General features: G+C 52.3%; 1 protein-coding gene across 1 annotated transcript; it reads right to left on the bottom strand.

Annotated features, from left to right (window-relative positions):
- Window positions 1-198: 198 nt before the first annotated feature.
- On the bottom strand, window positions 199-23,244 carry SCD (stearoyl-CoA desaturase). The gene is made up of 6 exons (XM_064463693.1): window positions 23,092-23,244; window positions 19,090-19,375; window positions 10,880-11,010; window positions 7,318-7,523; window positions 5,224-5,456; window positions 199-3,997 (listed from the first exon to the last, which is right to left on the bottom strand). Exons 1-6 carry the CDS (start codon window positions 23,116-23,118, stop codon window positions 3,798-3,800), a joined length of 1,083 nt encoding a protein of 360 aa, XP_064319763.1. The 5' UTR covers window positions 23,119-23,244; the 3' UTR covers window positions 199-3,797.
- Window positions 23,245-24,537: the final 1,293 nt, after the last annotated feature.

A 24,537-nucleotide genomic window follows, 5' to 3' on the forward strand; every position in this document is an offset into this window, starting at 1 on the left:
CGGGGCGTGCCGCCTGCGCTGGCGTAGCAAAGCCATTATAATCTGCTCATTCACGGGGCTTAAAGAGCCAGAGGTTTGGTTTTTGGGTTGGTTGGGTTTTTTTTCCCCGGGTTTGGAAACGGGAACGCGCAGCGTTTGCCATCCCCATGGGGCATCGCATGCTTTAGCGAGCCCGGCGCACCATGTCATCCGTTCGACGAGTTTTAAAGTAACATTTTTATTATGAACAAATAAAATTTAAGATCAGCACAACCAGACGTCTGTTTCCGTATTAGTAGAAATTATTTCAAAAAGTTGTTTTTTCTTTTCCAGTACACAAAACAGAGATACTACTATGCAGAAATCCCTAAGCTGTGAAAAATCATATCCTACTCACATTTCAACAGTGACAGAGCTTAAACAATGTGCAGATTCAACTTTCCAATCTTTCCCTGAACACCCAACACTTGGACAGCTGCTCTTCACGATACCAGCGGGGCTGGGAACGACTCTGGAGAACAAACCAGTCCGTGCTTCTGCCCGCAGCGGTGTCTGTGTGCGGTACGTACGCCGTGCTCGGGGCGGGCGGCAGCGAGCCGCACCACACCCCTGGGAGGCAGGGCACAGTCCCCTCTTACAGCGGGGAAACTGAGGCACGGAGAGGTTTTAAGTGTCGTTGTCCCAAATCACGCAGCGAGGGAGTAGCTAAGCCATGACCAGGCCCCAGGAGAACGGCCGCTCTAGCCACGAGGTCCCACTGCTGCCGTCTCTGCTTCTACCTCTCACAGACTCATTTAGGCTAAAACATACAGACAATGCGTCCAGGATACAAACATGCCACCAAAAAATATATATATATATTTATAGTTGTGTGTGTGTATATATATATATATCTCAAAGTTCTACTTAAAGTGTTGTATCTGTTTCTTAATCTAACAAAAATTCTAACTCAAATACATTCAAAATCACCTGCACCCACAGTTCAATGTAGGCAATTAAATAATTAAGAAACCCCTCGAATGTTCGTAATTCAGAAAAAAAAAAATACGGCAAATAGCTGTCAATACTTCTATGTATATTAAAGAAAGATTTAAGGCACCCAGAGATATTTGCCAATCTACCTTTAAAGTGACTGGGCAAACACCAGGACTGTTTGGTTACTGCTCCTCAGCTTCCACCCTCATTCCAGATTCTGGAGCCCCATCAGCTCTTGAAATTTGAAAGGAACCCTTGATGTCAAACCCTGCTTCTCTGCTGAGAGGATGCGAAATATTGCAGCATGTCACGGCATGCTTCCCTACCGTAGGGTATGTCACACACCACGTTAAGGGCACCAGGAGCGAGGAAATCGTTCTCCTCACCTTCTCCCCTCCCCACACCCCTTTCAAATTACTGGCTGGAGGAAATTCAGCCTCTCTGGAGACTTCCATCAGTTCAGAAGTGTTTAGACTAGCATGAAGTCAGCCCACAATTAGAGAGCTAACAACACATCTCTTTTCTGGGGGGGCTTTTCTTTTGTTAAATGCTAGGCTACAATCCCAGCCACAGCCCCTTCGCCCCAGCCAGCCCCCAGGCAGCCATGAGCCTCAGAGCAGTAAGGCTTCTGTCCCCTGACACCATGAGCCGAAGGGCTCCATGCTTCATTCTTCCCTGTTGTACCTCTCGGTGGGAGACCACATCGCTCCTGGTGGCTCAGAACCTCAAAGGGTCCCATTGCTGAGCAATAGCAAGGCCATGGCAGTGGCAGGGAGGGGAAAGGAGAGGAGAAGGACTTATTTTCTGAGTAACGCGTGTTCTCTTGCCAAGGAGAGCATAGCAGAGCTGTCCTGGCTCCTGGTGAGGTTTGCGGAAGCAGGAGCAAGCAAAGCTGCAGAGACTCGCTCCCGTGAAGCTTGCCTGGCTGCTATGTGGCAGAGCTGAGCTCTTGTCTCTGCCCAACCTGGCCTGCCTGAATAAGGGCGATGCTGCAAACGCCACTCTGACATCACCTCGTTCCGGCCACCTCTTGTGCTTTCCTCCAGCTCCATTTGATGCACTTAAGCAACAAAAACAATACTATCGCTACAACTAATAATAGTAATAAAAATTAATAATAATAATGGGGAGAGTTAAGGGGGGGAAGAACCATGTTCAGCCCAGTGAGGGGCTTGGGGCCATGATGCCCAGAACCTACCCACCGCCTGAATGCAAGCTGTGGTCTCTGCAACTTGCAGGAAACAAGACCCACAACCAGCACACCCTCCAGCTCCGTGGCCACATCAGCTCGGTGATATACCTGACCATTCCGCAGGCTCAGCCACCCTCGCTGCCCGCCACCCTGGCGAAGGATGGCAAGAAGGCTTGCTGAGGGGGCTGGGAGGCAAGTAAAGGGACTAACAAGGAGCTGCTTTCACCTCCCCTGCCTGCTCCCTCAGGAGTGCCTTCCAGTCCCTCAGAGGAGCAGGGAACTGCAACCCACTCTGGTGGACCCTGGGCAGAAAAGCCTGGAGGTGGCCCACACTGGCAGCAGCATCTCATCTCAGAGGTCTCGACTCCCTCAAGGCCCCTCTGCTGCCTGGCCCCACATTGGTGTTTCTCAGGCACTTGTTAATTGACCGAGCGGAGCCCATGAGGATGGGGAGGGCTTGCTCCCGTGGACACCCTCACCCGTCCCTAGGCTGGCTGGTGCTCCCTCGCCCTGTCCCTGTGCTCAGCAAAGGATGCGGACCTGCAGGGCAGGCAGGGACACCAGGACATCTGCCTGCCACCCAGCGGGGACCCTGCTCCTCCAGGACATAAAGCACCTTAACCCAGTGGTGGAGCTTTGGTTTACATCCTTCTCCCCCTCTCCATTTTGGCAAAATCCTGTTTGCTGGCAAAAATCTCAGCGGCAGCAGCAAACAAAACCACCCCGGGCCGGTGCTGCCCCACGGCAGCCAGCAGCACACCCCTCCATCTGTCTCCCTCCACGCTGTGCCTCACCAAAGGGGCTCCGAAGGAGCCAGGCTCTGCCTCCCGTCCCTGGCGGCATGGGGCACAGCGGGCAGTGCGGGGAGGGAGGCTGTGATGCCAGAGAAAGAGGTATTAAGGCCACCAGGGCTCCCCCCTCCAGTGCTCACTGTCGCCACCAGATCCCCCCTGGCCACCAGCAGACCTGTCTGGAGCTCTGAGAGAGCCTGGGGGCTCTCCTCTCGCCAGCCAGAGAGGCTGTGTGGTGGGGAGGGGGCAGAGAACACTTCCCAAGAGACATCTTGGGAAGAGACAACTCCCTTTCCAATGGCAAGGGAAGGGGACAAGGTTGCTTTTCCCAGGGAGAGCAGTTTAGCTGTGCCATGTGCGTCAGCAGCCCTTGAGAAAGGAAGAGGGACAGCAGAAGGGGTTTTGGGGGGAAGGTGGTGGGGAGAGGGTCACTGACTGCCTCAACTCTTCAGCTGGCTGCTACAGGCTTCCCTTAACTCCGTGGTACGTAGCCGGCTGTGACTGGCCTCCCTGGGCTGCTTCCTACCAGCTCCTCTGCCAGGGAGAGACCGGGACAACATAAAGCGGGAGAGGGGGTAGAGGGACTAGAGAGAAAGCATGGAAAGGAAGAGAAGAGGAGGGAAAGGGGTGGCCTTGCATTATAAAGGCAGAGTCCTAGAAGTTAAATACATCACGTAAAATACAGCGTGGAAGGGGGGTTAAAACTCATTATCATTATCTTAAGCAAACTGGTAGCATTATTCAGTAGTTAGTAAACAGAACATTAAACCTTTGTCCAGCGTGTTCGGAGGGGTCAGGGAGAAAGGGAGAGAAAAGGAGGAAGGAGAGGTGTGGATGTGTGTGTGAAGGGGAGCAGGAACTCAGCCAGTCTTGTGACTCCCATCTCCAGTCCGCATTTTCCGAGCCAGGATGACCTCCTTGGAGACCTTCTTGCGATCACTGGCCAGCCCCAGGAGGCACATGAGGTCAATGAAGGCTGTGGTTAAGTTGAAGCGCCAGCCAAACTCACTGGTGGAGTAGTCGTAGGGGAAGGTGTGGTGGTAGTTGTGGAAGCCTTCTCCTGCAAAACACGACCAGGGAGAGAATGTTGCAGAGCTCTAGGTGATGGCCCCTTTCTCTTGACCCAAAGCACCACATTCCTGAAACAGGCTCCGGATTGAGTCCAGGCTCCTCTCTCCTCTCAGCCCAATTTCACCTCTCGACAGTCTACCCCCATCTCATCTGGGCATGGTCCAGCATGCCCAGGCTGGCCCAAATGAGGCAGTGGCAGTCATAGAGACCTATAGTGCTTTAAAGGAAAACAAGTGTGTGGCAAGGAATCGAGAAAGGCTCTGGCTCACAAACTGCACCAGAACACCAGGGGAATCCTAACGGCTTTTCCTCTGCCACCACGGGAAACCTTCTAGTATTGGTTGAGGTACCAGCTAGATCTGCAGCAAGTCCCCAAGAAGCCAAGCCAACCAATACCCCCATAACGCTGGCAGTCCTAAAGCCAAATCCAAAGGGCATCTCCAGATAACACTAAAACAGACAGAATTCTACTGAGCGATCTGCCCCAGTCAGCCACCCTCTGCTCCAGAGACTGTCAAGGCTGGCTTCAGTGCTCACCCCTTCAGTGCCACCACCTGGACTCTTGCTCCTGTTCCCTGAGTCTCTACAGTTCAAATCCCTCCCTAGTGAAAAATCCAGGTCCTTCAGTGGTGGAAATCAGTGCAGCCTCAGCGGTGTACACTGATGCAAACCAGCTGAGGATCTGGGCTTGGGAGAACAGGTCAGGGCAAATGCTGACCATGGGATGTACTTCCCTAGGTCCCCAAAATTTCAGGGGAACACACGAGATGCTCTGGCTTGTCTCATCCTCAAGTAGCCCCCAAAATCACCAGCTGCCCTGAGAACATGTCAAATGTGCATCTGCTGGTTTTCACATTGACAGATCTAAGACAGATAAGCAGAGATTGCAGCATACGTTTTTCAGTCTGGTGAACAGGGCAGAGAGACCTTTGAGCAGGGTAAATAAAATATTGCTATTGAGATAAGGAGGTGCTGCTAAGTGTAGCAGGGTCCCTGCCAGCCTGGAGAGAGGCTGGTGGTAGCTGATAACCTTACTGCCCTTATGTACTCACTGTCCAGCCTGGGAAACACCCCCAGACACAAAGACTGGAGGGGAAGAGTGCAGGGGGAAATGCGGACACCTGAATTCACAGAAATTCCTAGAAGCTGCAGCCTTAAGGGGCAGTCCCCGTTCTACAGCCTGCCGGCAGTGAAAGACATGGATGCTGAACGTACCTAAGGCCCCCAGGCTGACCAGGGGGTTCTCCCGTGGGTTGATGTGCTGGTCATATGGCCGGTTGCCAAACATGTGAGCAGCACTGTTCACTAGCCAAGTGGCATTGAGCCCTACGGCGTAGCGCAGGATGGCTGGAATGAAGAAGCTGATGATGATGGATTCGTCCCAGAAGTACCAGGGCACTACAGTGGGCAGCGTGAAGCACAGCAACACCACCGAGGGCTTGTAGTATCTGGAAAGAAAGGGACCAGGAGGAAAGCACTCAGTGGCAGAGACAGGACAGGAAGGGCTGGTTCAGTCCTCCCTTTGGAGGATTCATGCTCTGCTATTCAGGGAGAATCAGGTGCAGAAATACCTCACCCCTGAGCCCTGCATCATATGTCTGGGATGTGCAGAAGCCATTCCTGGGGACTTTCAGGTCTTATCACCGTGCAGCAGACTCAAACTAATGTCCTGCTCTCCGTCTCAGTCTCACATAGGCACAAAGCAATGTCCTCATCACCATGAGTCCAGACACCAGCTGCTGCTTTTGGCCTCATCATCCGTTTGCTTCCCAGCTATGTTGGTCCCCATAAAGGCAACCCCATGCTTGCAGAGTCCCACAGAAAGTGCCTTCTCCAGCTCTGGCCCAGTGCTGCAACATCTCCTTGCAGACTTGGCCTTGCCTACCAACACACCCCACCACCAAGTGCAAGCAAGGGACACTTAAGCCATCAAACAGATGAGCATGTGGGGCTTTTCTCACTGGAAAGGTGGGAATAGAGGAAGCTGAACCACTCTGATGGCCCACGAGAAAAATCCCAGGCACAAATAGGAGGGAAGCCATAAAACTCGCTTGGTTTGTCTGGGACTGAGCTAGGGACCTCCCAAGCAAGGGTGGTGACTATATGGGCTCAGTCCCCCAACCCTGCAGCGTTAGTAACAGGCTTGTCTTCTCTGGGGGTCAGTCCCAGTATAGCCCCAGGCAGCTGAGAGACACCCCATCCAAGAAGCAACAGTGAATCAAGACTATTCTTCCCAGTGACTGCCTCTCTCACATCCCCATTTCAACTCCTCTTTCACCAGAGTTTCCAGGAGACTGATGGGAGAGGGCAGAGCCATGGCCTGGAAGGTGTACAACATCGCCAAGGATGGTGTGCTGGTTTTGGCTGGGATAATTTTCTTCATAGTAGAAGAAACATGGGGCTGTGTTTTGGGTTTGTGCTGGAAACGGTGTTGGTAACACAGGGCTGTTTTCGTTATTGCTGAGCAGGGCTTACACAGGGCCAAGGCCTTTTCTGCCTCTCACCCACCCCACCAGCGAGTGGGCTGGGGGTGCACAAGGGGCTGGGAGGGGACAGCTGACCCCAGCTGACCCCAGGGATGTCCCACACCATATGGCATCGTGCTCAGCATATAGAGCTGGGGGAAGAAGGAGTAAGGGGGGGATGTCTGGCGTGATGGCGTTTGTCTTCCCAAGTCGCCGTTACGCGTGATGGAGCCCTGCTTCCCTGGGGATGGCTGAGCTCCTGCCTGCCCGTGGGAAGCAGTGAATGAATGCCTTTTGCTTTGCTTGTGTGCGCGGCTTTTGCTTTACCTGTTAAACTGTCTTTCTCTCAACCCATGAGTTTTCTCACTTTTACCCTTCCGATCCACTCCCCAATCCCATTGTGGGGGGAGGGAGGGAGTGGCTGGGTGGTGCTTGGTTGCCAGCTGTGGTTGAACCATGACAGATGGCCTGGAGGCACCCACGGGTGGGCTCTGGGCCAGCCAAAGCAGCAGCTGGGCTGTAGGCAGGCAGGTGTGGAAGTGGTTTGCTGTGGGAAGCTCAGTCCGCCGCTGGCAAGATGCTACGTGGTAGGTGGGCAAGAAGGGGGCACAGGAGGGCTGGAGGTAGCACTAGCTCCTAAATACTCCTGACAGGAGAAGCACAGCTCATTTCTCACCAGGTTCATCCCACAGCACGGGATCCCTCGGACAGACCAAAGACTCACATTCTCACACGACGCCCTCAATCCCCTCGTGCTCCAAAGGCGCCTGGGGTCCCCGGCCCATTTGTGCAGTCCCTGCTCCATCCTACATGGCTCTGTGCTGGGGCTGACCTCAATACTCACCTCCGCTGGAACATCACCACTTTGTCAGCCTTTATGTCGCTCAGGTCCAGCTTCTGGCCCTTCTCTATGACGTCGGGGTGCTTGCGTACCAGCAGCCAGCCAATGTGGGAGAAGAAGAAGCCCCGCATGGCGTTGTGAGGGTCCGCGTCTGTCTCCGAGAACTTGTGATGTACACGGTGGTCCCGGACCCACTCGTAGATGTCATTCTGCAAGGCAACAGGAGCGGAGACTTAGGGCCAGGGCTAGAGATGTTCCCTTCAAATTGACAAACGGGCCTAAAATATTTAGACACCTAAATCCCATTGACCTGAACTCGTATCAGTCATTTTATTTTTCTGCAGAGTTTGGGGGTTTTGGCTTTTAAAATAGAGGTTCCACCTTCTTTGTTCAACCACTTCAATTTTCTTTGAAACCTGCTTCTTTGGTGGGCCACCTTTGCTCTTCTTTTTAATTGGTTATTTAGGCTTTGGTTTGCATATCCTCTACAGCATCCTAGGCTCTGATTGGTCGGTCTGTTCCCCCACCCCTGCAATAGCCAGCCCTCATTGGCCAGACAGTGCATCCTCCCTCACACGCTCAGCTCTTGTTGGTCCCTTGTCCCCGTCCCCACATGGTGCCAGCCGGGACTGACCAACCTGCCCCTTCCCCCTGCCCTGACATTTTCCGTGGGTCAACCTGCCTTGCTTTTCCTGGGATTGCCAAATTGGATCTGTTTAACTTGGGGGCAAGGTTTTTTTAAATTTTTTTTTCTCAGAAATCAAATGGTCTTGAAATGAAGGCCCTCTTTAGAAATAGAATAAACACACCATTTCAATGACAATTATAAAACATACCCCCCTTCAGCCCCATAACTGTTCAGTTTAAGCTGCAAAATCAATACAGTTTGGAAAATATCAAAGCTTTCATCATTTGTATTAAGAAATTATTGTTTTGGCCAGTTTTAAGAATAGATTTTAATGAGCCTGTACTCATTCCTTTACACCAAGATTATGATGTGCTTAAAGCCGCATACTACATCATACCAGAAAACCCGAAACAGAGATCCAAGCATGCTTCTATGGCTTGTATTATACAAGACACACCTTAATCTCATAAGTACATAGGACTTCTCAAAACACTTTGAAGGTAGGGAAGCGGCACAGTCACCCCTATTTCTTGCCTGGAAAGACCAAGTCTTATTCACACAGGGAGCCTGTAGCAGTGACACAACTCCTCAGGTCCCTCTCAAGTGCTGTAACCACTCCTTCAACTGAGATAAAATGATTTACCTGTGGGCCATGCAATAAGACAATGATAGTCATGGGCCAGGAGTCAACTCCCACTTGTTTCCAAATACCAGGAACTGCTGCCTTCATTCTAGCCAAACCCTGAGCTCCTCCAAGTATCACCAGCCCTCACTGATGCTGGCCAGAGCTTGGTCGCTCAGCGTCCCCTGAGAAGAAGGTGGCCCAGCAGCCTTCCCTACCCAGTAAGCAGAGAAGCACAGCCACTACCTATGCTGGAAATGTTTCATCTGTGACCCAAAGTCTCTCTCACATCCTGGACCCTACACAGCACCACGTAACGTGAGAAATCCCAGCCTGAAAGGTGACAGAGAGCTTGGGTTTGCCCATCTGGGGAGGCTTTCCTTATGTCCTGGAAATTCTCCTGGAGGTAGGAGGCACAAGGTTGGAAAGAGACCACATACCCCAGCTGGAGCACCTCATCCACCATATGCTGTGCGCAAACACAAATCAGGGGTCTTGAAGTGGAAGAGTCAGAATCTTGACCCAAACTTTAGCACATATCTTTTCTACAGATCTTATTTTGTGACCACCTCTAAACTGCAACTTCATCTGAAAATCATGGCTTTCTGAGAGTGGCAAGCAAAGCCTCCTTCCTTAGAAGTTTCCAGGAGAACTTCTGCTGAGCTGCACCTGCCTGGTCTTGCAGGCAGAGGAACCAAGTAGGGATGGAATTCCCAAATTCCCTGAAATCACAAACCATAGGTCTCTGAGCAGCCAACAGGCATTTTCTGGAGGACCTCAGATAAGATAATCGATAGTCTTCTCTTGCCTTAGAAGTTACTAGCCTGATCTTGAAGCTACTGCCACTAACAGGAATGAGGTAAATTGAAAATAAACCTTCTCTTGATCTCATTGAAAGTAACTATTAAAAAACAAAATCCATGGGGAATGGTACAGAATTTTCAGTAAAACTTTGGATTAGTTCCTATTGAAGCTGAAATATCTGTCTGTCTCTCATCTTTGTCTATTCCTATCCCCTACAGCAACAGCTCAGCAAATTCTTTCCCCCTCTGCCCTATAACCCTGTGAAAGATGGTCTTTGTGTGGGACTAGCCAATACACAGCAACCCATCCCATTCCCCTGCTGAGTGCTTGGTCCTTCCTCTTCCTCACGGAAGACTCTGGATTGGTACTAACAGAGGATAGGAAAGTGAATCATGTTTTAGAAAGGCTGAAAAAACCATCCCCACCCTGTTCTGATTACCTGACAATGAAGCGATATCTCCTCTACAGCTACACAGGTGGGAAAAGGAGATAATGTCTCTAAAATACCTGGTCCACTTGGTCTTTACCCTTCCCCTATACCTCAGCTGAAGAATTCCTTAGGGGCACAGCATGATACTCTTTTGTTTACTTTCTTCTAGCAGAAAGTGCTGCACCCTGCTACCCTCCCAAGTTCTTCCTACCCACCAGCAAGCCCGCATTAAGTCCCTTCGAGTAAAGTTGGAGGATGGAGTGCCATCAGAGCTGCCTCGCAGCAGCTCGCGAGAGACCACCGTGATTTGTCTGTGCCACGCCAATCTGGGTTTTCATCTAACTTCTTCTAAAGGGCCATCTCTGCTACTTTCTACAGTTGCTAAGGACTTCCCAGTTTGCTTTGTGGACTGTGAAGTGCTCTCGTGAGTGGTTAGGCAATATCCTGAGGTGCTTATCAGCTACCTGCAGTCACTCATGCTGCTCTGAATGGGCCCAACCCTTCCCTCCTTGAAACATCCCTGACCTGCGATGACTCTCTGGAAGCCAGTGCTGTGACTTAGGGTTATTTCTAAATATCACTCTTCCGAACCAGAGAAGAACCCCCCTAATTGCATCATTTCAACCAGTTCTTGGTCTTTCCTCAGCAGCAAATTCCACAGCCTGGCTCCCTGGGCTGTGCAGATGTCTGCCCCTTATCAGCTGTGCCGCAAGAGGAGGGTGAGGCAACCCGAACACCAGGAGAGCACTTAGCACTTCCACGCCTCTTTCACAGTACCTGGAGCAAGCATAGGGAGACCACACCTCGAGGGAAGAGTATTCTCCTGCTTTGGAGAGCTTTCCTACCCCTGGTCTTGGCCAACAGTCCTCTCCCCACCTGTTTCCTCTCAGAGTCACCCTCTGATGAGATAAGGTGAAGACGACGAGGCGGACTCAGTGTTAGATGGAAAGGGCAGGTCGTTTCCTAACGAGAGGTAGTCGGAGAGAGGAACCTCTCCATCAGCTTGTGCCCAGTATCCGAGACAGGGATTCAGGGGAGCACTTCCTTCTGAGGACCAGTGGCATATCGAGGAGGTGCTTACCTGGAAGGCTATGGAGTTTGCAATAGTCAAGAAAATCCGTAGGGGCAGCGTGGCTTTGTAGGACCGATGGCTCCAGAGGCGGTGAGATCCAGCTGTTATCCCCAGAGCACTCACCACGAAACACAGAAGGGCTGGAGAGGAAAACAAATTGTTGGAGCAGTAAGAGCAAGTCAGCCTGCAGCAAAGTTGCAGGCAGAGCAACACAAAGGCAGGCCTTCCCCCAAAGCTGTCTAAGAGAGGAACCCATGGAGAGCACAGGCTGGGGCAATAAATAAATCAGTGTGAGAGTGCCCAAGCAATGCTGGGCAAATCACTTCAGCTCTTCACCTCTGATAAGGGAGGAGGCTCCCCCTTACAAGACTTGTCACAAGGGTTGGTTCTTCACCATAGTGCCATCTGTCATGGTGCAGGATCATAAAAATTGTATAAAGCGGCTGCTTTCCTTGCTCTCTACAACTACCTGAAAGGAGGTTGTAATGAGGTGGGTGTTGGTCTCTTCTCGCAGGTCACTAGTGATAGGACAAGAGGAAATGGCCTTAAGCTGCGTCAGGGGAGGTTTAGATTGGTTATTAGGAAACATTTCATTCCTGAAAGAGTGGTCAGGCCCTGGCACAGGCTGCCCAGAGAGGTGGGGGGAGTCACCGTCCCTGGGGGTGTTTAAAAAATGTGTAGACGTGGCACTTCAGGGTATGGTTTAGGAAGCCTGGGGGTGTTGGGTTGATGGTTGGACTTGATGATCCTAGAGGTCTATTCCAACCTTAAAAATTCTATGATCCTATGATTCCATACAGCCCTGTGGTAACAGCTCTGCAGTCCACCAGGCAACAGCTTCCCCCTTTCTTCCCACCCCGAATCATCAAGGGTCTTGCTTTCCTATCTCACCACTCCTCACTCAGTCTTTTTTGCATTCTTTTCACCTAGAGGTGGTAGAAGATCACAGAATCCCAGACTGGCGGGGGTTGGCAGGGACCTCTGGAGACCATCTTCTCCAACCCCCCTGCTGCAGCAGGCACCCCCAGAGCAGGGGCACAGGGCCGCGTCCAGGCGGGGGGTGAATGTCTCCAGGGAAGGGACCCCACAGCCTCTCTGGGCAGCCTGTGCCCCTGCTCTGGCACCCGCACAGCAAAGGGGTTTCTCATGTTTATCTGAAACTCCCTGTGTTCCAAGATCTTACAGTTCTTCAAGGGGACAGCTCAAGCCCAGGGTTGGGCTTCTCTTCTACTCCCTTTCTGAGCAGAAGCTGGCTAGAAAAAGATTTAACCTGTCACCCCACTGAAGCCTGGGCTTCACCTTCAGCTCCACCACTGACTTAAAATCTGCCCAGAGGCTCCTGTTCATAGGGTCTTTTTGATGCCCCCTCTGCTCAGCTCCTGCACCACTTATGGAAGGAAACTCCAAGGCCGACAACTCATTCCAAGTCATGCCCACGGCAGAGGCACACGTTGCTGTGCCCAGCTGAGTTTCAGGGCTGCTTTATCTGTTCCCCCTCCACACAGGTCAGAATGAATTCCTTACCCCTCTGGCAGCTAATAAAAAACCACATCCCTCTCCCTCTAGACCATGTATTTGTGTCTGCCCTGGTCTGTGTGTTCCCACATGTCCTCCTGGGACCTCTGGAATTTAACCTGGGCTCCAGCATCTGGTTCTAGAACTAAAATGGAGAGAAGACCCAGTCGGGTCATAGCAACATTACACTAGGAAGCTGGGGATAAGAATAAAATTGGATCTGAAAATTAACTCTTTCTCTAGGAAGGAAGGGTCAGGAAGCTTGGCAGAAAGACAGAGGGCATTCAACATTTAGTTTGCCCTGCAAGCTCGACACCAAGAGGGAAGGGTGCACATCTGTGCATAGGTCAACTGATCCACCTTCAGTCCCCTCGGGGAAGGGACACCGTCTTTCCAGTTCCCCAGGGGAAATTCTTTCCTTGGTATAAATTTGCGTATTTCAGCCAACTGGATCAATCTTGAAAACAGCTCTTTATTCTTACATGTAAACCTGTGGATAGGAATTGCTGGTATGCTTGACAATACCATTCAAATGGCTCTAATCAAGCTTATCTTGAAACCAGAAAATAGATACTCTGCCAGAAACTTGCCTCAGATCTCTGATTGCAGGCACGTGCAAGGCACTGTCATCCTGTTCTTTCATTCAAACTAATCCAGGCTTTATTTTCTGTCATCTCCTGCTCCCTCTTCCTTCTGTCACCTCTGTTTCATTTGTCTACATTCCAAACCTAATCTCTTATCCACTAAAAGCCAGTCTCGGCTGATTTAACATCCTCTTCTGGCCCCTTAAACTTGCATGAACCCTCCTCACTCCCGTCCCGCTGTACAACGGTGACCTTCCCCATCTGCTGATCTGACTGTGCCTCCCCATCGTCATCTTCTCCCCTGGCTTCCCCACCTGCTGCCAAATGCAGTTCAAGCCTTGGACCAGCACACCCCTGCCTCATGTCTCCCAGCTCCTCCGTGGTCTCTCGGAGGAGCCAAGCAGTCGCTGTTCATAGCTGATTTATGGGGCATGAAAAGGGATGAAAATGCATGCAAATGCAGCAGGGTCCAGCCTTTGCAAGAGACACTGGAGCTGAGCAGAGCTCACAGGGCCAAACCTGGAAGGGAAGAAGGGAGGGGTCGGGAGCAGGGTATTTGGTTCAGGTCTCCCTTTGACCTTACTGATGGGAAAGTAGTTACGCTGACCTTGAAAGTCTCACCCAGCCCCATGATGCTGACCTGAAAGTTATGAACGCCGGGTTAGATTTCAAGACTCATTTAAATCAGCCACTGTCCCCACAGATTCATACAGGAGAGCAAACCTTGAAAGAGCACCTAACGTACGACCGGTTTGCAGAACCTCTCCGACCTCAGACACTGCAATAACAACGAAATCCGCTCCTGGGTGTTTGAGACGCTTCCTACTAGCGGCAGAAGCGTGACTCACCACCATTCTCCCTTGAACATAAGCTACTATACCCTGCAAACCGCATTCACGAAACCTCTGGGCACCTTTATACCTACGGTGCACACCTCGGTAGCTGAGGTAGATTTCCAAGGGTGACAAGCAGTTTATGGTAGAGCTCAGAGCAGCATCCAGGAGTCTGGATTTAACCTCCAACCTATACAGACTATGAGAAACACCAGACAGGGAGTCTGTGGAAAACAACATCAGCTTGCAATGGATGTAGGGGGCAAATTGCTGGGGAAAGAGTCCAGCTTTCCACGGTGGGGCAAGTAGGCATGAGTCAATGGTGCACTGGGGACAGACATGAACTTTGCAACCTTTCATGATCTTCAGTGGCACTAGAAAGTAAATGCCAGGGGTGTCCAGGCCCTATTTATAGCCCTGAGTTCAGGCTTCCCTCTCTAGTGAATCCTCACATGCTGATGGGGAAATTTTTGGTAAAAGAGGCCTCCAGGAAGATGACTCTGGCTGAGGACTGTGGCATTCAAGCTTTGCAAGAAGGAAGCTCAGCTGTATCTCTTTCATACAGGCAGTTCTCAGAATTTGCCTGTGGATATCCCCTTTGGGAAAAGGTGACACCAGCAATGAAGACATATCAGCAAGCACAAGGAACCGCAAAAGAGACACGGTGGGGACACCGACAGACCCATAAGCCAGACAACCAAGTACTTGCTTTTGGGTAGCCTTGACTGAAAGCTTTTGTTAAAAATTTGGAAGAGTACCCCCTGCTTTTGGGTGGGGTACAGAGCAGTCACGGGATTCACCCAAAGCCCACGAACCTCAGCAGCTTGTGCTGGTTTCTCTTGGAGCTGTGTTCCAGGTCACTACAACGGACACAGCTCTCTAATCATAATCCTGTGCTGCCTTGCCTCTTGCCTATATACAGCAGACGTAGTTTACCTAAGGAGCAGACACTTTCTGTGGGAAAGGAGCTGATTCTCACTCTATGCATACATACACGGCACCCAGCCCCAGTGAAAGCCAAACCCTACCTGGGGGCTCTAAGCTCCATGAGCCATAGCTACGAGTTGTTGTGACAGCAACAGGATGTGGACAATAAGACTGAAAACCCTGGTGGAAAACAGAAGAGTCCAGCACCCTAACGATTCAGAAGGTTCCTCCCTGCAGACAGGTACAGTGAGGATCATTGCATAGCCAGGCAATGAGCACCTCAGGGAAGGAAGGAGAAAATCTCCTCCAAGATCACCCACTAGGAACGAAATTGGAAAGAGAATAGAGAAGGTGAAATAAAGTAGCACAGATTTTCACAGGTGCCTTGTGAAGTTGCCCCAAACTGAAGGGCTTTGGGACTCTATCAGCTGAGGTTTCAAAGTCATCTTCCACACCATGCTTTGATGAATCCAAGATCCAAAAGATTGTCAGCTCACAGGTGATGTTCCCAGTGACCCATTCAACTGGAACACAAAGAATTATGACCACTGACATTAATATGCACCCAGTGCCTCAAAAATTAAACCCAAAACATTCTGGATTCAGTCATGTCTATATGACTCACTAGCCTTTACCTCTGCAGGGCCCAAATTCAGACCACAAGTTATGATGGGAAGCTAGGAATGTGCTAAAGGCATTGTCATGTGCAGTCAACACCAAGGATGTTTACGTGAAGAGGTGTCCCTGCTCCAGCAGGTGTCCTTGAGCTTCTGCTCAGTGCAAGGGCAAACTACAGCTCTAGACGGTTCCCTCCCTGTCCCCCAGCCCCTGCTCACCAGGTGGGTCATGCTACTCTCAGGAGAAAGATACCAAGAGCAAGGAAATGTATGCAGGCTGCATAAGGGGAATGGTGTTTAGGAGGAGCAATAGCAGCTACTGTTTCTAAAACCTAACTTCCCTGTCTGGCAAAATCAGAAGTTCCCCTCCACACTCCGAGGAGAAGCACACCACCTGCTAGTTAAGCCTGGAGAGGACACTACGTGGGGAGGTGCTGCCAGCAATAAATAGTCTTTTGTTAATTTCCCATCAAAACTGTAAACGTTTGCTGGACACATCCCTGGGGGTAGTACTGGCTGAGATTTTCCGATTGTCAGTCGCCTAAATTATCCAGCAAGCTTCTCCTTGGTCCAAAGCAGCAGCAGCCAAAGGGGTTAACACAAAGATCAGCCTCGGTCTGCTGTACCCAAGGGCCAGGAAGACAACCTGCAAATCATGTTTCCAGGGAGGCTCAGAGCAGCTAGAGAAGAAGCTGCCAGTCACCCTTGCACCCTGGCCTTCCAGACTCAATCTGTAAACCGTTTGGCAAATGATGTGAACTCTGCCCATGACCCCTGAAAACACTGCCTAAGACTTTGTCAAGTGCAGTGGAGAAGACAGTAAGTAAAAGGGGAGCTGGCTAGAAAGCCATAGTGCAGAAGGGCTTGGAGAGGTCTCTTCATGCTGAGCTCTCACCTGATCAACAACCCCAGCTCATTCGGGGAAGCTCTGTACCAGAAAGAGATCAGGGGATACAATGCACACAGCAATGCAGAACAGCAAACAATGATGAAGGCAGGGCTGGAGAGCTTGAGAGACAAAGAGAATTAGCACACAGAGAAATGAAAACAAAAGAGGGCACAGTCACCAATATAACTGGTTTCAGAGGGACAGGAACATCAAGGAGACAGTGGTCTGGATGAAGAGGGCAAAAGCAGGGGATTGCTCCTTGTAATAAAATATAGAAGGCAGATCAGCTACTAGGCACCACGGCTGCCTGTGGCACCACAGAAGAGAACATCTGGGGCTACATTAATTTTGTATTATACGTACACAGCCTAGGGAGGGAATGATCTGAGAAACAAACAAAGAAACAAGCAAAAACCCCAGCAGCTCCAGAACTACCACTGGGAGAGCTGCTCTGCCACGAGCCCAGGGTGTATTGCCGGGAGCCACGTAAGCCTCTGCTGCTCTATCCTTGTGTGTAAAATGGGAACCATAGTCCTCTCCTTGCTACCAGGGGGTGCTGGGAAAATAACAGTGAGTCACCGAGACAACAGCCACAGATGCCTTGTTCGTGCTAAAAAAGGTATGAGCTGAGAAAAGGGCAACGCAAGGAGGTGCAAGGAGCCTTGCTGAGAAGCTAGACCTGTGGAGGATCAGAGTATCCCAGCTCTGGTCAGCAATGGAGGAGAATGGACTGTAGGGGAAAGCTCTGACTTGCCTGCAACGTGCAGGGAAAGGTGGTCCTTTTCCAGTACAAGTGCCAGGGACGAAGGACAGGGAGCTCTGTGGAACTACTCCAGCTTTGGTAAGCTAGGATGGATCTCCAGCCAGTCCCAAACAGTGCAGTTCCCCCAAAACCATGTGTCCTCCCATTCCCAGAGCATGGGTCACTCCAGAAGCCACCGAGGAATCTCGCAGTGCCTCACAGTGGCAGGAGAGCAACTGGCACTTCACATCAGAGTTGACTGAGGGAGGGGAGCAGGAGGGACTGGCATCAGGTAAAAAGCCACCAAATGCCATGGGATGCCATACAGACATCCTGGACAGGCACCTGGCTGCAAAGACCTCAGAGACCATTTTGGGGTAAGGTGGGGCTTAGCAGAACGCAAAGCAGCGTTAACCTTCTGGATCAAGATGCTTGAGCCCACTTCAGTATCTCAGGGGAGCCCAATGGAGAAGGCTTGGATGGATTTGGAAATCACAGTGCATCCCAGCAGCTTGAAATGAAACCAGTAAGCCTGACTCGCCTTTTCCCTCCTCCTAGCCCCAGTGCGCTGAGGATATTTGGCTGGGGTTGGAGGATCCAGGCCGTCAGCTCAGTGAGCGAGAAAAGCCAGCAGCCCTTGCCGAGCCTCCCGCTGAGAGCCCGGGGATGGGACACACAGAGCAGGACCGAGAGCCTTGAAACCCTCATCCAAGGTCATGCTGAGGCTGCACATTTCCCCAGCCCTGCCACCCTGGGGAAAAGTGCAGCCTGTCAGGTTTTCACGTGGGAAAGGCCCAGCAAAGTCTTTCATAGCGGCCCCCCGAAAGGCCATGCTGGCTGCACAGGGCCCACGTTGGTGCCTCTGCTTTTGCAGGTGCTGTAGCCAGCCTCTGACCTCCTGTGGCCTCCAGTGCTGCTCATCCCCCAGGCCTCTGCCCGTGAGAAGCTGCGGTGGCCCAGGAGGCAAAGAGTCGGTCTGGCCATCCAGGGAGCCATCTCTGTCCCAGTCCAGCTGTCATCTCTGTTGCTCACAGGCAGCGGGAAGACAGACTTTGGGAGTGTGACAGACCAGGATGATCTCTCCGGGGCCCATCCGCAGCTCGGCTGGCCAGGACCCTGCTCTCAGCCGAGCACTTTGCAGGAGCATTGCTGAAACCAAAAGCCATGCCAAGCAGGTCTCAAATTAGACTGCCGCTTTCGTTTCAGGATGCTCTTTTTCACAGGAAGGCGGAGGCTGGATGCAATCTCTCAACCTCCCCACTGGGAGCCGTTTGGCTTCTTGACTCCTCCAGGGGGTCCACACAAAGGCTCATGGAAAGCGAGGCTCCCCCGCAGCTTGGGCCCCAGGCCCAGCTGCCTTTCAAGCAGTCAAAGAAGAAGTTTGGTTCCTACCCAGGGCAAGGTTTCTGAGAAAGGGGAGGTTCGCCTAGCTACCTTCTGCTGGGTTGTGCTTTCCAATGGAATTTGCTGCCTGGAGAGATGCTTATTTATTTTTTGGAAGTTGTCAGGCTTAGTTCCGGGATGACGGGGGCTAATCTGTGCTTTTTTAAGAATGATAAAAGACCTGAGCTTCAGACTTAACTCTTGACTTTTATCTTCAGCACAACTGTATTTTGTCTCTTTCCCCTCACACACAGAGGCTCTGCAGGATTTATCCTCCCTTGGTAAGGACAGGGATGGGTAGCAGCCTCATGCCAAGTAATGCCCTGTACCTTGCCTCCCCAGCCACCCCTTGAAGCGCTCTTGCTAGCACCTTTCCTTCTAATTTTCTGGGACCATCACAGTATTCCAACAAACATCACCTGCGCTTCACCCCAGAAGTGGCTACACATTCAGCTGTGGGCTACTTCCAAGCCTAATGCCTGTGAATCAAGTTTACTCTTTAAGCAGCAAAGCAGTCCCCTGCCAAATCCTCCCCTCTCACGCATGACCTTGCAAGAGGCACTAGGAAGCCCTCCCACAGCTTGCTACGAAGCTGACCGAGTCGCTTCTTCTAACAGAAGACCTCCGCTTCCTTCTTTCTCCTCCCCGAGTCTGTGGGCCTGGAGGAAAGGAAATGCCACCCAAAAAATGGATTTGCAGACACCAAGAAACAAGGAGAAACACGCTTACCCCACACCAATGTTTGGATCTTTGCCGAAGGGATCAGCATCAGCCCAAATATGGCCCCTAGATGCAGCAGGCTCATGAGTATGATATTCCTCCAGACGTATCGCATGGGGGGCTTCGGGCCCTCCTTCTCCCGGTAGGTCTCATCAAAGATATCGTCTATCATGCCCCGGTCTCCTGCCAAGTCCTCGTGATTGAGTAAGTCCTTCTCCATGATGGCATCCCCATTCCTGGTCACCCGGGAGGTGACGGTGCCGACAGCGGTGGTGCTGGAAGCGGAGGAGAGCTCCTTGGAGGGGCGGCGATGGACATTGTCAAGAAAGGAAAAAGGGAAAAACAAGCAAGATGGTGGTTACCAATGTAGGGAATTGAAACACACACAGCTAGGCTGGCATCACCGAGACCTGAAGCCTGCAGTTCCCCTGGCATGCTCCGTTCTTTCAGCTGAGCCCTTGGCACCACGAAGAGGCTGCTCGGGCCCCGTGGAGTCACGGCTTGGAAGGGCCCGATATTTCTGGGAGGGGAAGAGATGAATGGTGGACAGGGTGCAGAAAGTACAGTAAAAGACTTGAAAGCCAGTCTTTTTTCTACCAGTGGCTTTGCAGCCTGCAAGGATTTTCATTTCCCTTCAGTTTTATTAGTAGGCGTTTTTAGGTGGGCTTATGGTCTGGGCTTCTGCATAAGCAGACAACAATAAAGGAAGTCTTGTGAATTAACAAAGAGGTGGGAGAGAAATACGGTCTGAAACATGGTTTTATTATAAATAGTTGGGTTGCTCCTGCCTCTTTGTGCCACCCCATTAGGGATCACTGGAGGGACATCAGGAGGTTCTGCAGGGGCATTCCTCTGGAGTGCCTCCTTATGTCCCCCTGCCTCACCTTCCAGGCTGGGACATGGCAAGACCGCCACGCTTGGAGATCAGCAGACGGAAGCAGTCAAGCGGCGTGCTTCCAGTTAGACATCCTATCCCATGGGTGCTGCTAAGCCTCTTATCCCTCTCCTGCTTTCCACCCACAGGCAAACTGAGGCACGGGAAGACAATCCTCTGAGCCAAGGCCACCAGCGTGCAGAGAGGAAGTTTTAAGCAGCAAGTTGGCTCAGCCTGGCTCCCTCCTGTAACTGTGACACAACATCGCCTCTGCACACGCTTGTTTGCCCTGGCTGAGTGACAGCCTGCCCGATTAGGCATGCATGACGAAGGAGCAGGCAGGACTGACCCTAATGAGACAGGTCACTGAACCCTGAATCACCGATTTCCATCTCCATCATGACAGCCACGTGCTTGCTGGTGCTAGCAGCCCTTTGTTGGACCTGACTTGGCTCAATCCTGGGGGTGCCAAGCACGTGGGGTGTGAGCGGTGGGAGGGCATGCCGCCCCCATCCCCTCGCCTCCCAGGACCTGCCCGAAGGACACGTCCCTCTGCCACCCAGGCCGCTGCCTCCACGTGCGAAGGGGCACTAAAGGTCAGCCAGCAGGAAAGGGAGAGCCGGGACCGTGGAGGGAGCGTGGCCAAGCCGGGAAAGCTCCTTTCCCCAGTAGGAATCTCTCCTGAATTAACAGCAGATTTCCCACCCTGGCACCTGGGATTTGTAAAAGACCACCGTCCTGCCATGGCCTAGTTTCCTGAGGGAGGCATTAAAATCAGGCCAGGCAGCTTACGTGGCCACCCCAACTCCTCCCTTTCCCAAGGGTAGAAACTAGAGGGTTATAGACATACCTTCCTATGGGGAGGAGCTGGCAAAGCCGACAGATTCCCCCTGTTTGGGAAGTAAAATGATCTCTACGGAGGGAGCCCTTTAAGTTTTTCCTTCTGTCAAAGGTTAGAAAGGAAAAAAACTGAACGTGAAGGATCCTGCTGCTTTCTCTGAACCCAGGCAGCTGCTGAGTTTGGGACTGGCTCCTCTGCATCCCAGCTATAGGCTGCCTCTGCCTGCTTTCCTAATTAAAGTTTTGAGGGTATGATAGTCAGAGCTGCTGGAGAATCTAGAGGCAACTCCTCTCTCAAAAAAGAAAGAAAAGAAAAAAAAAGAGAGCCATGAGAATTATTTTCTAATCTAGAGGTTAAGCAAGCAAAAGTCCTGCCCATTTCAAAGTGTCAGATACTCTCATCTGACATTTTGGCAGGAAGGCACAATTTTCTTCCTTGGCTGGAAGACAATCTTCCAAAAAGACCTAAGACTTGTCTATGCAGGAAAAATTCCCAACAGAGATCTGGTGGTATAATTAGGCGGGTAACGCTCCCCATATGGACATGCTGCTTCCAGAGTAAGAATGTGGGGTTGGAGTTGCATTTTTCTCCTCCATGATAGCTTATGTCACTGTCAAAGTTACACGGGGGCAGAGGAGGAGGAGGAGGAGGAGGGAGAGCGCAAAGAAAACAGCAGAGAGGAAAAACCTTTCTTCCAGAGCTGTAGTAGCCACACGAGTAATTTTACCAGCATACCTATGCTGCTGGAATTACACGGATATAATCAAACTCATTATTTCTCACATGTAAACTAAATGAAAAGGGCTGTAAAATAGTTGTGAAGCACAGCTCCACCATTACAGACTTGGCGGGGGGAGCACGGGGGAAGGGGGAGGGAGAGTGGGCAGCTATTTAGCTGGAGGCCAGTGAAATGAAGAGGAAAGAAAGAAGATTTTTACCCCCTTATGGCCATAGTGGCTCTTCCAGCTCATACTGAGGAAACTGGGATGGGGATTGATCTGGGATCTGGAGCTGAGAGGGGGAGGAGGCCAGCTAAATCATTTTCATGAGCTCTCCCTCCTTTCTGAATGACTTTGCAGCTCTCATCTGCAGCACAGATGTGCTCCCCCCATCTTCACCGCCCCCCAAACCCTACCAGCATTGAATACACCATAGGTGATCCTGGCACCCAGCCAGCTTATACAACCAGCTGCAGCTCAAAGGCTCCGGCGCTGGGTTCAGCCTAGGGGCCCCGGGGCACTCAATCTCGGGTCCAGTATATTTGAATATGCCCAGCGTGACCCAGGGACAGGATTCTTTCCAAGCTCCAGGATATGCCCCAAAATACATGCCAAGACCATGAAACGTGGTCTGAGCACGCTTCCCTTGGCATCCATTTCGGCTGGGGAGAGGAGTAAAGTTCTTTACATCACAGCATCCTTGGAAGGCCACGGCACCTGCACAAAAGGACCGGGGGAGACCCCGCCTGCTGGCGGCAGGCAAGAGAACAGGGCTGTGATTTACCTCCACTCCTCAGCACAGGCAGGAGGGGGAAGGATGAGAAGGTGAGAGCAGGAATACCCGAATCAGCCCCTGCCTCCCCTCAGGCAAAGGGTGGCTGCCAGGAGGGGCAAAAATAAAAAATAATCGAAAGATCCAACAGCTCTACATATCTCCCTGGTACTGGGTTGTTATTCAGACCTTCTTATGCCAAAAATGGGCAGTCTCCCCATTGTACGTTTGCTTGGCTCAGGCAATGCAGACACAGTCATTCATTTCATCTGGGCAGCTGGCTGCTTTCACCTTGCGTCTGTCCTAGAGACGCTCCCTGATGCAACATTTGCCTTAAAAACGCTGTAAATGAAAGCCCTTTCTTGTTAAAAAAATAATACCAAAAAAATCAGCCTAAGCGCTACCGAAAACCCCACGATCTCTTGGCACAAAAGACTTTCCTCCCCAGCCCTTAACAGCACGCTCAGATGGATGTTTTTAAGATAAACCTGTATTTTATGCTCAGTCAATCCGAGGGCACGGGCTCCGCGGGGGGATAATCCCAGCGGCGACGATCCCCGCTTCGTCCTCCGTCTCCCCAAGAGGGTGATATCTTAAGTTAGCACCAGACGCCTTTGGGCTCACGACCGAGAAGCGGCACAGAGAGGACACGCACACAGATGTGCACGCGCGTGTGTGTGCGCGCACGGACACGCGTGGATGCCCACACCTCTTTTTTTTTTTCTTCCCCAAGAGAGCAGCAGCGCAGCCGGAGCCGCGGAGGTGGAGGAAGGGGCGAGGGGGATGCAGAGCACCCCCGGCTTACCTCCTCCTGAAGCAGATGCGCAGGCATGGGGCGGCCGTGTCCCTGCGCGGGGGCGGCGGTGCGCGGGCGCGCAGCTCCCCGGGGCTGGCGGCGGGAGGAGGCGGCCCCTCGTCGGCCCCTCGTCCGGCGAGCTCTGCGGCTCGGTGCGCCGGGCGCCGAGGTATTTAAGCGGTGCTGCTGGCTGGGCGGCTGGCGGGGCCGGGCTCGCTGCGCCCCGGCCTCCCGGTGCGCTCCTGCCCGCCGGTGGGATGCGCGGGGTCAGCGCGGTGCGGAGCTGTGCGCTGCGGCGCGGCGGGGCCGGCTCTCGGCGTGCCCGGGAGGGGAGGCGGGGCGGGGCGGGCCGGGGGGCGGGAGGGAGGGAGGATGCTGAGGAAGAGGAGGGTGACGAGGGCCAGGCTCTCTCATGATGCCTGCCTGCTTTTTTTTTTTTTTTTCCCCTTTTTTTTTCCCTTTTTTTTTTTCCCTCCCCCTCGCCGGCCGATTGGCTGCGGGAAATTTGGTGCCACCTCGGTTCGCTCTCGCCATTGGCTGCCCGCGATCTGCTGTTCGCTCCCCGCGGCGCGCACCCTGCGCGCCCGGCTGCGCGCCCGGCAGCGCCGCGCAGCGCTCCTCCGCGCAGCGCTCCCCGCATCCCCCCGCTCCATCCCCCCGCTCCATCCCCCCGCTCCTCTGCCGCGGGGGCTGCCCCTAATGAAATACAGAAGCGCCCGAGGAGGGGGGCCTTGCGGAGCGGCGATGGAGCCCCGCGCCCCTTCCCCAGCCGGCTGCGGAGCGTGGTGGGGAACGGAGGGGCTTCAGCGTTAAACATCTCCCCTGTGGGGGGGATCCCTATGGGGAGCGTCTTATATAGGTGCACACACGTACATATAAATGTCTGCAAAGGAAAGCACACCCACTACTGTGCATCCGGAGAAGCATGTATATCTGTGTAGGTGCCTATCTTGATATGCAAAACATTCTGGGAAATGTTGGCTGTAATGTTTTAAAAAGAATCCTGGCCAGCAGCGGTCCAGGGGAGGGAGAGTGGGCAGCTATTTAGCTGGAGGCTGAAAACAGTCCCTTTTGGCACAGGGCAGAAGGAAAAAGGAGCAGCTCCGTTTGCTATCAGCTATTTTCCGTAACAACCTCCTCGCTACCCAGTAATGCCAGCAACAGGAAAATCCAGGCTCTATCCCAAGGACACCCGCACCATTAAAAGGGAGGAGGGCCCTTACAAATAAAACCTTGTGGTGGCAGAGTCAGGGGGCAGCTCCCTGAACCCCACTGGGTGCCAGGCACCCTCGGCCGCTGAGCAGCCAGGCTTGGGGTGCCCCAGTGCCATCACTCCAGCCAGGCCCTGTTCCCGCTCCTTCGATGCTGACAGGACAAATGCACGGTGTGTCCCGTGCTCAATCTCTGCCCTCGCTGACACGAGTCATTCTGGGAGTCAAACAGGGATGTCAAAAG

The sequence above is a fragment of the Phalacrocorax carbo genome, chromosome 12, assembly GCF_963921805.1.
Source record: "Phalacrocorax carbo chromosome 12, bPhaCar2.1, whole genome shotgun sequence".
Lineage (NCBI taxonomy): Eukaryota > Metazoa > Chordata > Aves > Suliformes > Phalacrocoracidae > Phalacrocorax > Phalacrocorax carbo.